Source organism: Bacidia gigantensis (genome assembly GCF_019456465.1).
Source record: "Bacidia gigantensis strain McMullin 20006 chromosome Unknown contig_244, whole genome shotgun sequence".
NCBI lineage: Eukaryota > Fungi > Ascomycota > Lecanoromycetes > Lecanorales > Ramalinaceae > Bacidia > Bacidia gigantensis.
The window spans coordinates 966,010-980,222 of NW_025408600.1; the positions used below are offsets into that span (position 1 = coordinate 966,010).

Here is a 14,213-nt window from a genome sequence, read left to right on the forward strand (position 1 = left end):
CGAAATCTCGGACGACTTCGATGCCACGGAGAACTTCCGCTCCGCCAAATTTTTTGATTCTGTCCGCTCACCCCGTCCGCAATGTCCTGCATTGAAAAGCCTCCCACTACATTTATTGGATCCACATGAAAGCTCCGCAGCGAAGCCAAGTTCCTTCGCAGCAGCATGACTGATACCGCGTGGATCATCCCAGCCTCGAGCAGTGAGGTCCTCCTCAGACCATTACGCCCACCGTGAGGGATGGCTTATGATGAGCCACGTGCCCTATTTGTGCTCATCATTGTCCTGTTCTATTTTCTGTCTCCTGATCCTTTCGGAGCTTCCCAAACAAGACGGCGAGACTTCGACGATCAAATTGCAAAGGAAAGATTCGATCTACAAGTCTTGAATAATTCTAATTACGCATCATTCGACCCATCCCATGATGGGTGGCTGAACTTGACTGGGCTGAGAAAGCATGATGGTTTCGCTTGGGATCTGCTGCCCAAGGTTCAAAGTAGAGCGAAAGAGCAACGACAGGCAGTTATTCCGGATCTCTCCATGAGCTGGTTGAACCAGAGCGAGACAGAAATCGCTCTTACGGCAGAGGCGCATTCAAGCCGACAAGAAATCTCTGATACTCTGTACAGAAACATCACCGGATTCTTACGCGGTGAATGGATTCGCTCGGAAGTGGAGGAGATACATTACACTCGAGCTATCAATTTGACGGCTTTAGTGCCTAACGCTGCATACAATACGCAGAAATTAAGCCGTAATATCACGGGCCCGAGCGGCGACCTCAATGTCAAACTGAGCGAGCAGAGCAGTGAACACTCGGCAGGTGTAGATCCAAACATTGTTCAGAAGATCAAGGCAGAAGTTGAGATCCAGGATGAGACTTCTGGCAGTAATGGCTGGATTACCACGATGTATGGCTTTCATCTCGTCCAAAAAGGCTCTATAGTCCTGTCTACGACCAGCGAGAAATTCGCTGGTGTCTTTGCCTTACCACACTTTGCACTTTCGGCAGGAGCATTTGAGCCTGCCCGTCAAATGCTGATAGCGGGCCTCAACAAGACCATAGATACACAGGAAGCATCTGCTAGTGTATTCAATCCATGGAGCTCTGCGCCAGATGCTTCTACGGATGTGCCATCTCTTACGCCACATTGTGAATGTCTAGTATATTTACAGCAACATCCTTCGGATGCTAGGGGTACTTCGTTACAAGCAATCGAAGCTGAATTGAGGAATCCGACAGGGGCGAATCTACCCTCGGCTCCTCTCATACACATGTCTGCTCTTATATTCTCCCCAGATTGCGGATTTATTCTTGAGTCAAAAAGCCATGCCAAATATCCAGCGGAGGGAATGCACCTAGTCGGTAAGAAACTTGAAAGCTACACCCAGCAAGCCAGGATGGTCATACAGCTACTCGCCGTCATTGTATTTTCGCAGGTGCTGGTGCTCAAAAAACAAATGAATGAAACCTCTACTCCTTCAATGAGCAGTAGAATCAGCTTAAATACCGCTTTTGTGTTGGTTCTTGGAGATGGGTTTGCTTTTGGGAGCTTTGTCTTTGCAAGTCTCTTTGTTGAGGGGCTTTTTCTGCCCTTGATTGTCACGGCCTTTTTGGCCTTCCTTGGTGTCAGCTTTTTCGGCATGAGGTTCCTGATGGACATCTGGAAGGCTCAAATGCCCGAACGGCAAGAGCGAGAACGAGAGAGGCAGCGACTCCGTGAACAACGAAATGCTGTAATTCCACTAGCCCAATCCCTTGATCCGGCTTCAAATCCGTCCACATTCGCGTCCAACTCAGATACACTTCCTCTACCGGTCACGGCTCGTCGCCCGCCTGATAGGCCGTCAACGCCTATCATAATCACCCCAGACCAGGATCTGGACGCTGCAGAAGCTGAAGATGCTGCATTGGTGGCTACAACCACCACAACTGCTACTGGATCTGCCCGCCGGGAGATGGGCGCATTGTATACAAGATTCTATTGCCTTCTTGTCATCTTACTGCTTCTCTCTTTGCATGCTACTTCCTGGCCAAAGCTGCTCAGAAGTCTCTACTGCAACCTCTTGGTTTTGGCTTACCTCTCTGTCTGGGTCCCGCAAATCTATCGAAATGTCATGCGAAACTGCCGCAAAGCACTTTCCTGGCATTTCGTTATTGGACAGTCACTTCTTCGCCTCGCGCCTTTCGCTTACTTCTATACTCAGGAAGACAATATTCTTCACGTCCAACCTGATTCGCATGAATTTCTGGTGCTGCTGGCTTGGATATGGTTGCAAATTTTCATTCTTGGGACCCAAGAAGTTGTAGGCCCTAGGTTCTTTGTGCCAGATGGATGGGCACCAACAGCTTACGACTACCACCCAATCTTGCGTGAGGGGGATAGTGAGACTGGTGGGAATATGCCTGTTGGGTTTTCGGAAGCCATAGCGAGCCCTACATCACCGATGGCTACCCCTTTTCCCAACATCAACAATCAAGGAACAGGACAGAGTAGGACGAAAAGCGGCGATCAACGGACTTTCGACTGTGCTATTTGCACGGAGACCCTTGATGTTCCTGTCATACCTGCTGAAGACCGCGAGGGATCGAAGGCGTCTTCTACTGGGGCGACTACGATCTTCGCAAGAAGAGCATATATGGTCACGCCTTGTCGGCACATTTTCCATTCTGCTTGTCTGGAAGGCTGGACGCGGTATAGACTCCAATGTCCGATATGTCGGGAGGGTCTCCCTTCTCTATAGATCTGCTTTGCGAATGGGCAAGTTTTCTAAGCTCCGATTTAGGGCGACTCGTTGCAATGATGGACTGCCTTCGTGATTGAATTCAAGTATACAAGGACGACTGTATGAATTATAGGTAAGTCGATGGTGCTTCTTGAATTCAAATGTCGTCAAGAGGAGCTTTCAGATTGAGGTCTTATCTATTTCATCCGATGATCATGATTCTCATTTGCTTCATAGCATACACACATTCACAATCATCGAGATTTTGCGAAACAATTTTGATGGACATGATTTCTGACACCGCCAACGCCCAGCGCTTGCTTGAGAAAATCACGGTACGGAAGACATGTTTGTCGACAACATTGTATATGGGCTCATAGTCACAGGAGCTTCACGCAACAGCTTGATATAAAAGCAGTGGCTCGCCTGTATTTTCAATTTCTGGAATGGTGCACTTGAGATCAAATGCTTTGGAGAGGACGATTTTGAAGATCTTTCAAGGCGGTTGTCAGTGGTTTGTGCCAATAGTTGGAGGTAGGACCCACCTTTTGGACATTGATACTGTGGCTTGTGCTACTGAAGATGAGGCTGGCACGCATAGCCTTGGCAAAACGACGTGCCTGATGAAGGGTAAGCAGTTGCTGCAAGCTCCATTGAAAACTTATGAAATATCAAGAACTTAGTGATGGGCTTACCTGAGTCGATATCTCTTCTTGCTCCTCCTTCGAAAAATTTATGAAGTGATCGTATTTCGTACCAATCAAGAATGGAATAGCGGTCTTGTTAAAACCTCTTCCTTGCCTGTACCATTCCTTGATCGAATTGAGCGTACTTTTCCGTGTGAGATCGAACATGAAGAGTATGGCGACTGCGTCGTTACAGACTAAAGGTAGCATGTTGACAAATTCCCTTTGACCACCAAGATCCCATATAGAGAATGTTATCTCAGTGTTGCGGATCGATATTGTCTTTTCCATGAAATTGACGCCTGTAGAACAAAGTTCGGTCAGAAAGATACAGAAAGTACATGTCAAGCGGAAACTGCATACCCAGTGTTTGTATGTAATCCTCATCCCAGCTTCCTTCCACGTATTTCACCATCAAACTTGTCTTGCCAATTTGCGCGTCTCCAACCATGCCCACTTTAATCACAACGTTATTCTGCGTCCTCTGATCCTGATGCGATGCTCTTTGATTCTGATTCTGATCCTGGTATGCTGAATGCCCGTATCCTCCTGACAGCCCAGAGCCCGGTCTTGAATTCGAGTATTGCGGTGGTTGCTGGTATTGAGAACTGTTTGATGGATACCGCGAATTTGGATCGGAGTCCATGCCAGGAGAGAAAGAGCCATTTGGCGGATAGTTTTCGGAGGGGGCTGAAGGCCTTCGTGGTGAGTCTTGAAAGTTGTTGTAGCCACCAATTGGTGGTGTACTAGTTTCTTCTACCCCTCCCATTGCCTCATCCTCGTTGGCTCTGCCCTGATTGTCCATTCCGCCTTGATGGTAATGAGGGTCCATGGTCGTATTCAAGCTAAAGATTGAACCTGATATTGTGTAGCGTGCTCTTTGAGTAGGAGATCTAGCCGCTTCGATCGCTGACTAACATGAAATAGTGTAATCAGTGCGAGAATTCCCGGATTTCTGGTCCTCGAGGCAGCTGTTGAGAGTAGAATGGGCGTAGACTTTGGAGGGGCAGTTCAGACGGCTCTAGGCACAACTTCACGCGATTGAGGCGTCCTTTCGGATTTGAAGATCGTCAAAAGCACCAAGGTGGATATGTAACGTGGCAATCGCCGATTTAAAATCTTCGATGAAGCGTCTAAAGCTATAATGGCGTCCAATCAAGGTTGTTTTGAAGTTCGAGAGACGTCGGTAAACAATTTGAGGTTTAGCGTGCAGGGCTGAAGTGGAAGAAGAGTTTTGAGCCGCACAATGACTTTGTTTTCCTTTCGCAACGCACACATTGAGATCAATCCTTCCATCAAACCTGTGAAGTATGACCAAGAGACTTGCAGAGGATGAGGTAGATGGAGGGGTCTCTCTCAAAAGTGGCGAACGACCTCAACAGTTGCAGGAAGGGAATGTTATTGAGAATTTCGAAGATGAATTCGAGGATGAATATGAGAGCGAAGATGAGATCATGGAAGCTGGCGTAGACGGTCGCCCTGATCAAGAACGAGAAATAGAAGAGAAGGGTATGTGGATTGCGCCCTAAGCATGGTGCGATTCACAATCAGACGACTGGCGGCCCATCGTGCTAATGGTTCGAAGGCAATGCGATGGATATCGACAAGCGACCTTTTATACCAGGGCGGGATCAGCTACAGAACGGAGAGTCCCTAGCACCTGATAGCTCTGCTTACGACCTCTTGCACGGCTTGAGCACCACCTGGCCATGCCTCTCCTTCGACCTACTACCGGACTCGTTGGGCGACAATAGGAAGACGTATCCTGCCACGATCTATGCTGTAGCAGGAACGCAAGCAGAATCGTATCGATCAAGAGACAATGAGCTGATGGTCATGAAACTTAGTGGGTTAAGTCGAACAGAAAAGAAAGATGATTCGGATTCGGACGACGATGAATCAGATGAAGAGACAACGGAGCCCATCCTCGAAACCAAATCGATCCCCATGAACTCTACCACAAATCGTATCTGTGCCCATCAATTTCTCCAAACCAACTCCTCCACACCTCCCACCACGCTTACAGCCACAATGACTGAGTCCGCCGAACTCCTCATTCACGACATCACGCCCCACCTCCAGTCCTTCGACCGACCTGGCATGACAATCACCCCGCAACATTCCCGTCCTATTGCTACTTCAAAAACACATCGAACAGAAGGCTACGCGCTTGCTTGGTCTCCCAATCACCCAGCCGGCAAACTGCTCAGCGGCGACAACGATGGCAAGATCTTCCTCCACTCCGCCACGGACGCCAGCTCCCCTATGAAATGGACGTCTGACACCCGGCCATTCACAGGCCACGAGAGCAGCGTAGAGGACATTCAATGGAGCCCAAGCGAGACCAACGTTTTTGCGTCCGCTAGCAGCGACGGCACAATTCGCGTCTGGGATATCCGTTCGAAATCCCGCAAACCTGCACTTACAGTGAAAGTCAGTGATACAGACGTCAACGTCTTAAGCTGGAATAAAAAGCGGGACTATCTCCTCGCCTCAGGCGCCGATGATGGGGTATGGGCCGTCTGGGACCTTCGATCTTGGAAATCCTCCTCGGGGGGCAGAAGCGGGAGTAGTATCTCCTCCACCCCTGTCGCGAAGTACGATTTCCATAAGGAGCAGATTACGAGCATTGAGTGGCATCCTACGGACGATTCTGTGGTGTGTGTGACTGCGGGGGATAATACGATGACGCTTTGGGATCTCGGGGTGGAATTAGATGATGAGGAAGCTAGGGGGAGCGCGGCTGCGGAGGGAGTGCCGCCGCAGTTGTTGTTCTTGCATTACTTGGAGAACGTGAAGGAGGGGCATTGGCATCCGCAGATTCCGGGGTTGGTCGTGGGGACAGGGGCTGGGGCTAATGGGGGACAGCTAAGGTATGTAGCTGACTGGAAAGGGGAATGGGAACATTTGTACTAATTTGTTGGCTGCAGCGTGTTCAAGTCAATCAGTCTATGAAAGGCAGGGTCTCTTCGCAAGGTACGAGAAAGGCACATTGAAGGAAAGCAAGATCATGCTGGCTTATGTTCATGTCGGGTTGTTTAGAAGACTAGAAAAGCAACGGTCCTTCTACAGACCGCGTGGCTGCTGTTAAAGCCGCTTCCAGCCATTTGTGTGGTTTGATCTGGAAGTCGAATGCATTATAGCATGCGCGTTCGAGTACTGGCACGATCCAATGAACGTCCTGTTCCCACATGCAGACTCATGCTGGCGACAGGTTGCAATAAGCGCGGGAATAATCTGCTGAGTACCAATGCAGGCACATCATGACGATGACGATGAACATTGAAAGATTTTCAGCGTGCACAAATCTGAGTGGTTCAGGGTTATTCCTCACAGGAGGGCACGAAAAAGTCGTAGACACTATCCGATGGTCCTGCTTCTGTCTGCCTGAGGATGTGTCCTAGTCGCAGGATCTACTGCTCTGCATTCCAAACGGTGGCGTGAGGACTATTGGCCTAGACTAAGGCGCTGTCGGTGACTGTTGCCTCGATGATTTTGCCTGCTTTGATTTGCCACTTTGCTACGCCTCGTCAAGTGGGAGCAAGGCAAGGCGAGTATTCAAGGCTGATTCGGATACTGCGGTTTCGCCGCTCCGAGGTAAGCCGCTACGTACCTTGTGCGGGCAGGTGGGGCAGGGTCTCGGTCTTGGGTGGTGGGCTCACTGCATCGCTTGACTGTGCGTTGCATGTAATGGCTGCGGTGGCTGCATATTGTTGCAGAGAAGAACAGCGCAACTCAGATATCGTGGGGTTGTGCTGGAGCAGGAGGCCGAATGCCTTGGAGCGCAAATAAACCCAGAACTTAAGGGGTCGATCAGGTGGCTGGACACCTGCAACGGTCCCTTGAAGATCTGTGAACGGCGCCATGCAGGTCGTCGCTGATCCGGGATGCTTTTCCGAGATTCAGTAAGACAGGTGTGGAGGCCCGTTTACTGGGCGTATTATTGCAGCAGAGCATGCATGTCGTTTTATTGTCGTGGCCGCTCTCGAAGTTACAAGGTCAATAATTCTGTCATCGGGAGATTGATACGATTGCTACTATTGCACGGACTTTTCTACGACCAATAGGGCTGTCTCGACCAGATAGGCAGAGAGGTATATCAGTCGATTTGCTTCCATCTCCCGCTAGTAACCGCGTTGGCTTCGTCCCATCAGGTGCACTTATGTGCAGTTCGTGAAGTACGTGCCTTGGCCTAGGTGGGCCATTATTCCTTGCAATTCCTATCAAACCAACGGATTCAGCGCCATCGCGCAACCTAGATTTAGTCTGGCGGGAGGCTTCTTGAGCTAGGAGAATTTCCGAACGGGAATTAAGCTGGCAAGGCCCTGGTCCGAGTCACGGTCATAGAGTCATGTGCAAGGACGGCGACACCTGTAAGCTGAGGATGCTTGGATCCAAGCTGAGGTAGGATCGTGACCATCGGGCCGGTGTGACATTATTGGGCTCTTTATTGGATACCATGGGGCGCTGTGGCGGGAGGGCCGAGGAAGGCATCATGTTCCAGGAGCGAGATACGCTCCAGCTTCGTAACTCCATTGAGGATTTCCTGTACATAGGGACGTAAGCATTGGGCTATTCATCACGGTAGGTAGGCGAGCCGACACCAGACCATCCACTTCGGATAACGTCTACTATTGCCGGCTGCGAGACACATAATTGTCAACTCGACCGGCGCTAGACCCCAGATTTGAGACACATTAAGTTAGGCAGGCCGCAAGCGACAGGTGCATCAAGCAGCAAGGTGTTTGCCCCCGAAGAGGTAAGCCGCAGGGGATTCTCTCGAGAGCTGGTACATCACGGTCGTTACTTGGAGCCTGACCACACCGTCGTAGCTGGCAGTCCTGGTCCATGAGCCTGATGAATTGGTGCAGGCCAGACTTCTCGAGCCCGAAGTCATGTGATAGGCTCTGTAGTGGCGAATCCAGTAAGGTTCAAGCAGAATTGCCGATCAGAAGCGTCTGGAGATGATCCTGATCTTTTGCCCCCCGTCGACTCGTCGAGTGTAGATGAACTAGGAGTAGTAGTGGGCAGCTTGTTTTTGCGCACCGAAGCAAGTCCCGTGGTCGTCTGGCCTGGTCTGAGGAAGCAAAGCGTCTGCCGCTGCTTTTACCTAGCCGCCTTCGAAGTTCGATGTCGACCAAAGTCTTGAGCTAGTCGGCTACCCTAAGAGACTTAAGAGTCGCCCATGCTGTGCAGCCAAGCTATGCCGCTATCCAGTATCCACCAGGATCGTCGGCGAAGGTTGGAGACCCATGCTCAAACCTTCTAGGAGAGATGAAGAGAAGTGCTGCTGCATCCGTGCAAGCGTTTCGACTCCAGGTGCCCTTGTCCACTTCGCCCTGCAATCCAATGAACTTTACCGGCGAAGAGCCTATGCTTGCAGCGGCTTTCTGTTCGGCGCTTCTTGCCATCACGATGAATTATTGCCTGAAGCTTTGTCTTATTAGGCCCTCTTGTTGTAACTATCAGGAGGTACGTGGCTCGTTCTTGAGTATTTTACCTCTAAAACATCGAATTCCCACACCCCGATAATTGATGTGTGTAGCTTTTCAGTCACTGCCAGAAGCGCATGACGAATGGTCGGTCCTTTCCATTTGCAGTCCCGGGTTGTCTGTCTCCTTTCTCCAATCATTGAGCAGCGGTAAAAGACCCGCTGCAAGTGACGTACAATTCCCGTTGTCGAGACCCTCAGTGGTCTCTTCCATCCCATATACACATTGTGTAAGCAGGAGTCAGTCGATAGCAGTTGTTCAATATGCTTACAGCTGAAGGCAGTGCGTGACCGCCTGACCAGCTCGCCGGCTATACACGCTTTCCAACGCGAAGCTCTCGTTTCGACCACTGCTTGCTCGAGACTGTTTACTACGAGACTCTACGGATTATCTACGCCATTGTGAAACTCCCTAGCAGACGGAAAGTCGCAAAGGCGATCGGTCTTATCATTACGGACTGTACCCTCCAAGCAACCTTATTGACGACGCTTGCCCCCTACCGCCTCAAGCTGCCCTTTCTTCCTACCCCCGCTTGAGAGACGCCTCGTACGATCTCTTTGCAACAACATACAGAGACTTGGCCATAGAGACAGGATACCTTGCGGGCCGGACCTGCCCCCACATGACGTTTGTAAATACTTTCAACTTCTTGTACAATTTAGGATATTGGCTTCCACCAAGGACAATTCAATCCGTGGAGATAGCTGGCTAGCTTAGAATCATTTTGGCTCCCTGTCGCTTCCTTGTTCTGCTCTTTGAGGAAATGTGTCACACTGGCTTCAAGAGCTAGACGATCCCCGAAGGCAATTGGCGATCCGCTGTATATATTCGAAAATCTCGACCGTTTACATACTTTCCCATTAAGCCTCTCTACACAAAGTGTGGCAAGCCGGCATATGCGCTCAAATACGGGCCTCACTCTCAAATCACAGGATTTTCGATCCAAGAATCATGGCATACTCAAAAGGGGATGAAGGCACATCCCCTAGGACGGCAACTGAGCCACTCCAGAATGGGACAGGAGACCTATCACACCAAGGTGAACAAGGATCTTTGAACCTGAAATGAAGTTTACAGTAGAATTACTGACGCAAACACTCAAGGTCGATTACATGCAAGGCCTATCGGGCAAGCTCAAGATGTCAATCCCAATATTCCTCCCCCCAAGACCGACAAACCACGGCCACATATCTGTACCACATGTACAAGAGCATTTGCCCGCTTGGAGCACCTGAAAAGACATGAGAGGTCCCATACTAAGGAGAAACCGTTCGCGTGCAACGAATGCACGCGATGCTTTGCCCGTCGGGATCTGTTGTTGAGACATCAGCAAAAGTTGCATATGACCGCGCCACCATCCTCCAGATCTCGGCGGCGGGAGAGCACTAGTAGCACTACAGTCAGTGGCTCCACAAGGGTGCGCAAGAACTCAATGGCAAGCAATCCGTCCGGAATCACCAATAATTCAATGCGTCCGAGAGCCAATACCATAAGCCATGTGGATACCTCCACTCTCGGAATGATTGCAGCAGTCAATTCCCCACATCACCAACCAAACACAAATCTTGGGTTTAGCCACGCACATATAAACGGTCTTCCTGGGGTTGGAAATTACCACTATCGGGGAATGTCTTCATCTTCAGGCCAACACGGGAATATGCACGTCCTGCCAAAGCTAGAGACGAAAACCCACTTTGTAGGCATAAATCCTGGCCTCCACACGGCCCCTCCACGTGGGCACTTCGCCAACGACATGTCTCGTGAAAGCTTGCTGTTTGGCCATGGCTCTACAATTAATCCCGCTCATCTCCATTTTTCTAGCTCTCCACTGAATGTGGGATATGATAGCCCCTTATCTCCGCTGCATCCAGCCTTTCCGGGGGGTTGCATGGCCATAGCTCCTTGGATGTCGAAAATGGTGGTAACTGGTTGCACAACTTTGACCATCAAATGTCCTTCCAGGATGAAAATGCAATCGATAATTCTTCGCCATCAGTAGTTGACTCAGGGAGTCCGGAAACGTTGAACGATGTGATATTTGAAGGGCAAGGTAATGTTTCTACGCCTTCGGAATGGCACCAACCATCTTTGGCCCAAGCACCACTACGAAATGGATTTTCTTCTGGCGCTTCCCAACAGCCTTTCATGGATTTACCAATGGTTGGGGCGCCTTCACCCAAAACCACAAGTGTTCAGGCAGCAAACACGGACCCATACTTCTCTACGTCCCCGCCGTTTCCTCCTGAAACCCCAAGTCAAATGTTCGACGTCAATCCATTTCTCATGTCTGACAATCCAGTCAAGCCTGAAACACCCAGTAACTCCGCAGCTTCCATCAGTAGCAGCAATTGTCACAGCTCTGTCACCTCCATGTCCACGGACTCCATCTCCGACGCCACTCGGCAAGCTCTCATCAACAGCCTGTCCGAGCCACTCGTCCAAGGTCATGGCTTTATGAGAACAACTTTCCCCCCAAACCATTCCACGGCATCCGATTTCCTTGCAGGCAAAACATTCCCAAGTACTCAAGACCTCCAAAGGTATGTGGCGGCTTACATACGATATTTCCATCCCCACCTACCTTTTCTTCATGTTGCTACATTAGCCTTCGATGCACCTGCTTTCACGAGCGACCTGTCGTCAAGCGGACATCAAGCATTTGAGCAAAGCAACGTTCTCGGCGGCGCAGGCTCTCTAGTCCTGGCAATGGCGAGCATCGGAGCATTATACGAATATGACTTTGCACCATCCAAAGATCTTTCTGAAATGTCGAAGCACATGATTCAGCTCTATCTACAAGAGCGCTCAAGGGCAGACTCCCAAAACGCCAGCTGCATTGGCAGCAATGGTGTTGAAATGAACTCACAAAATACTCCCTTGTGGCTTGTTCAAGCGATGCTATTGAACGTAATATACGGTCATAATAGCGGCGATAAGAAATCCGCAAGTATTGCGAATACTCAGTGCGCTTCATTGATAAGTCTAGCTCGTGGTGCAGATCTCGTGAGGCCTACAGAAGCGGATATAACAAGGTCTCCGGAATTTCAGCTGAAGCAAACGGACTTGCAATTGAATAATGATGACCCTGCCGCATGGAGCGGCTACATATCACATCCGGCATTGGAGTTGGAGAAAGAGTGGCATCTGTGGAAGGTCATCGAGGAGAGAAAGCGGACCCTTTATGCGATATTTACTTTCTCAAGCTTACTAGTCTCGGCCTACAACAGTGCGCCAGCATTGATGAACTCTGAGATTCTACTCGACTTACCATGCGACGAGCGTTTATGGTCCGCGGACTCTGCAGAGACCTGGCGGTCTTTCGGTGGGTCTGCGGTGGCATCCCAAAAGGAAACATCATTTGCAGGCGCTCTCCGCTTCCTTCTCAGTGCCAGCCAGCGCAAGCAACAGAAACAACGTCGCATGTCTCATTCATTCGATATGAACATACAACCAGAGAGCCTGCCAGAAGAAGAGCTCAGGCCAAGCACGTTTGGATGTCTCATCCTCATCAATGCATTGCACAATTATATTTGGGAAACGAGGCAACATCATGCCGGACGGCCCTGGACGCCACGAGATACAGAGAAGCTGCACGCGCACATGGAACCAGCTTTGCGAGCTTGGCAAGCTGCATGGTCGAGTAACAGTGACCACAGTCTAGAGAGGCCTAATCCCTTCGGTGCAACGTCGATGTCGGCTGATTGCATTCCATTGCTAGACCTGGCTTATGTTCGACTTTTCGTCAATCTCGGTAGGACCAAGGATCTGTTCTTCCAGCGCAATTGGGATGCAATGGCTGAGGAGCTGGCCAATGGTCCGGAGATAGTTGAGCATGGCGAACATTCGCCCGCTTCTAGTCCACGAAACAGTGAAAAGACTAGCTCGGCTATGTCGAATGAGTTGACTTACATAAAAATGCAAAGCGGGGCTCCGTCTGCGATGCCGGAGACCACCCTCAGCCAGTGTTCTGCAAAATGCTCTCGACGTGAGCGGCATCTCCGGAAGGCCGCATACTGCGCCGCAAATTCGCTGATGATGTCTGACCGCCTGAACGTTACATTTGCCGATTACAACTCCAGAGAGCTCCCGCTGCATTCTGCGCTCTGTGCATTTGACTGCGCTCAAATCCTTGCAGAATGGATATCTACTGTCCAGCAGAGAGTCGGTCGGTATATAGGAATTCTTGGTAGGGATGTCATTGATCTCAGCCAAGCACCGGCCTGCATGTTTCTCGAGGATGATGATTGCAAGCTCCTAGAAAAAGTCAAAGAAATCATCGATAACGCAAACGCTAAATTAAGCAGCGGTATCAGCATGATCGCGAACCCAAACATGACGAACGACAGCATAATTGAATTAGAAAATTGCGGCTATGGCAGCAAGATACTATCCATGCACGCCCGCATGTTCGAGAGGGAAGCTGTGTGGCCAGGTTTGTCTCTTCTCGCCAAAACCACGTCAAATGATCTATGCTTACATCAGTCACAGTCTGCCATGAGATGAGTCTTGCCTTGAGAACCCAGGCCACTCACATCAAGACGAAAACAGAAATGTCTTTGAATGTACTTGCATGATTACGAATGAATAGGACAACACCACCAATACCTCCGACATATGTCTCACGCTACCTGAATTCAAATATTCGAATGTTCACGTTCGCTATTCCGACCTGAAGCTATATACAAGAGTCTCCGAAGAGCATATGTATTCAGTCACCAACCTAAGGTGACAATTTCACTTCGTGTACAAAAATTTTGAGATTTAACAGCAAGCCAGTAGCAGAGGCTGCCCCATTGTACAAAATTCATGTCATTTGTGTGTGAAGGAAGACGTAATGATTTATGAGGGCGGCATGTGCATGTGATCAGGGAATCGTAGGAAAAGCTTTTGCATAGTTCATGATTGATCTTATTATAGGGCTATAGGATAATGTGTGCTATGTGGATAATCGGTTGATGATTTTGCGTAGCTAGAAAGGTAGCTGCTACTCAACAAAAATGTATATTGATCTTGGACAAGGCATTACACATATCCCATACATGTCAACCTGATGTGCTTACTATACAACGCTTCTGTATACGATAGATGAGAAGATGCCAAGACCCACGCACATTCCCAACCCGTTCCGACCGGACCCGCGAACGGGAAATATTGTATAAATCATAGACTACTCTATAGACATCTAAAACTAGAAAAAGAAAGTCTGAAGAGACTAATGGGCTTCATCAAATCAGAGTCAGCAATGTTTTTATAAATAGAGAGCCGGAGACACGAAACATGTCACTCGAACTTTTACTCCGAAAATATT

At 49.5% G+C, this 14,213-nt stretch overlaps 4 protein-coding genes across 4 annotated transcripts; 3 read left to right on the forward strand and 1 right to left on the reverse strand.

Annotated features, from left to right (window-relative positions):
• Positions 1-240: 240 nt before the first annotated feature.
• KY384_004957 (uncharacterized protein) lies at positions 241-2,745 on the forward strand (the record flags this gene model as incomplete). The annotated part of the gene is made up of 1 exon (XM_044813460.1): positions 241-2,745. One exon carries the CDS (start codon positions 241-243, stop codon positions 2,743-2,745), a length of 2,505 nt encoding a protein of 834 aa, XP_044669738.1.
• A 373-nt stretch (positions 2,746-3,118) lies between these two features.
• SPG1 (septum-promoting GTP-binding protein 1) lies at positions 3,119-4,245 on the reverse strand (the record flags this gene model as incomplete). Its single annotated transcript, XM_044813461.1, has 4 exons — positions 3,119-3,220; positions 3,273-3,347; positions 3,423-3,715; positions 3,777-4,245. The coding sequence occupies 4 exons, from the start codon at positions 4,243-4,245 to the stop codon at positions 3,119-3,121; spliced, it is 939 nt and encodes a 312-aa protein (XP_044669739.1).
• A 478-nt stretch (positions 4,246-4,723) lies between these two features.
• On the forward strand, positions 4,724-6,329 carry KY384_004959 (uncharacterized protein; the record flags this gene model as incomplete). Its single annotated transcript, XM_044813462.1, has 2 exons — positions 4,724-4,922; positions 4,999-6,329. The coding sequence occupies 2 exons, from the start codon at positions 4,724-4,726 to the stop codon at positions 6,327-6,329; spliced, it is 1,530 nt and encodes a 509-aa protein (XP_044669740.1).
• Positions 6,330-10,855: 4,526 nt separating this feature from the next.
• KY384_004960 (uncharacterized protein) lies at positions 10,856-13,479 on the forward strand (the record flags this gene model as incomplete). Its single annotated transcript, XM_044813463.1, has 2 exons — positions 10,856-13,337; positions 13,394-13,479. 2 exons carry the CDS (start codon positions 10,856-10,858, stop codon positions 13,477-13,479), a joined length of 2,568 nt encoding a protein of 855 aa, XP_044669741.1.
• Positions 13,480-14,213: the final 734 nt, after the last annotated feature.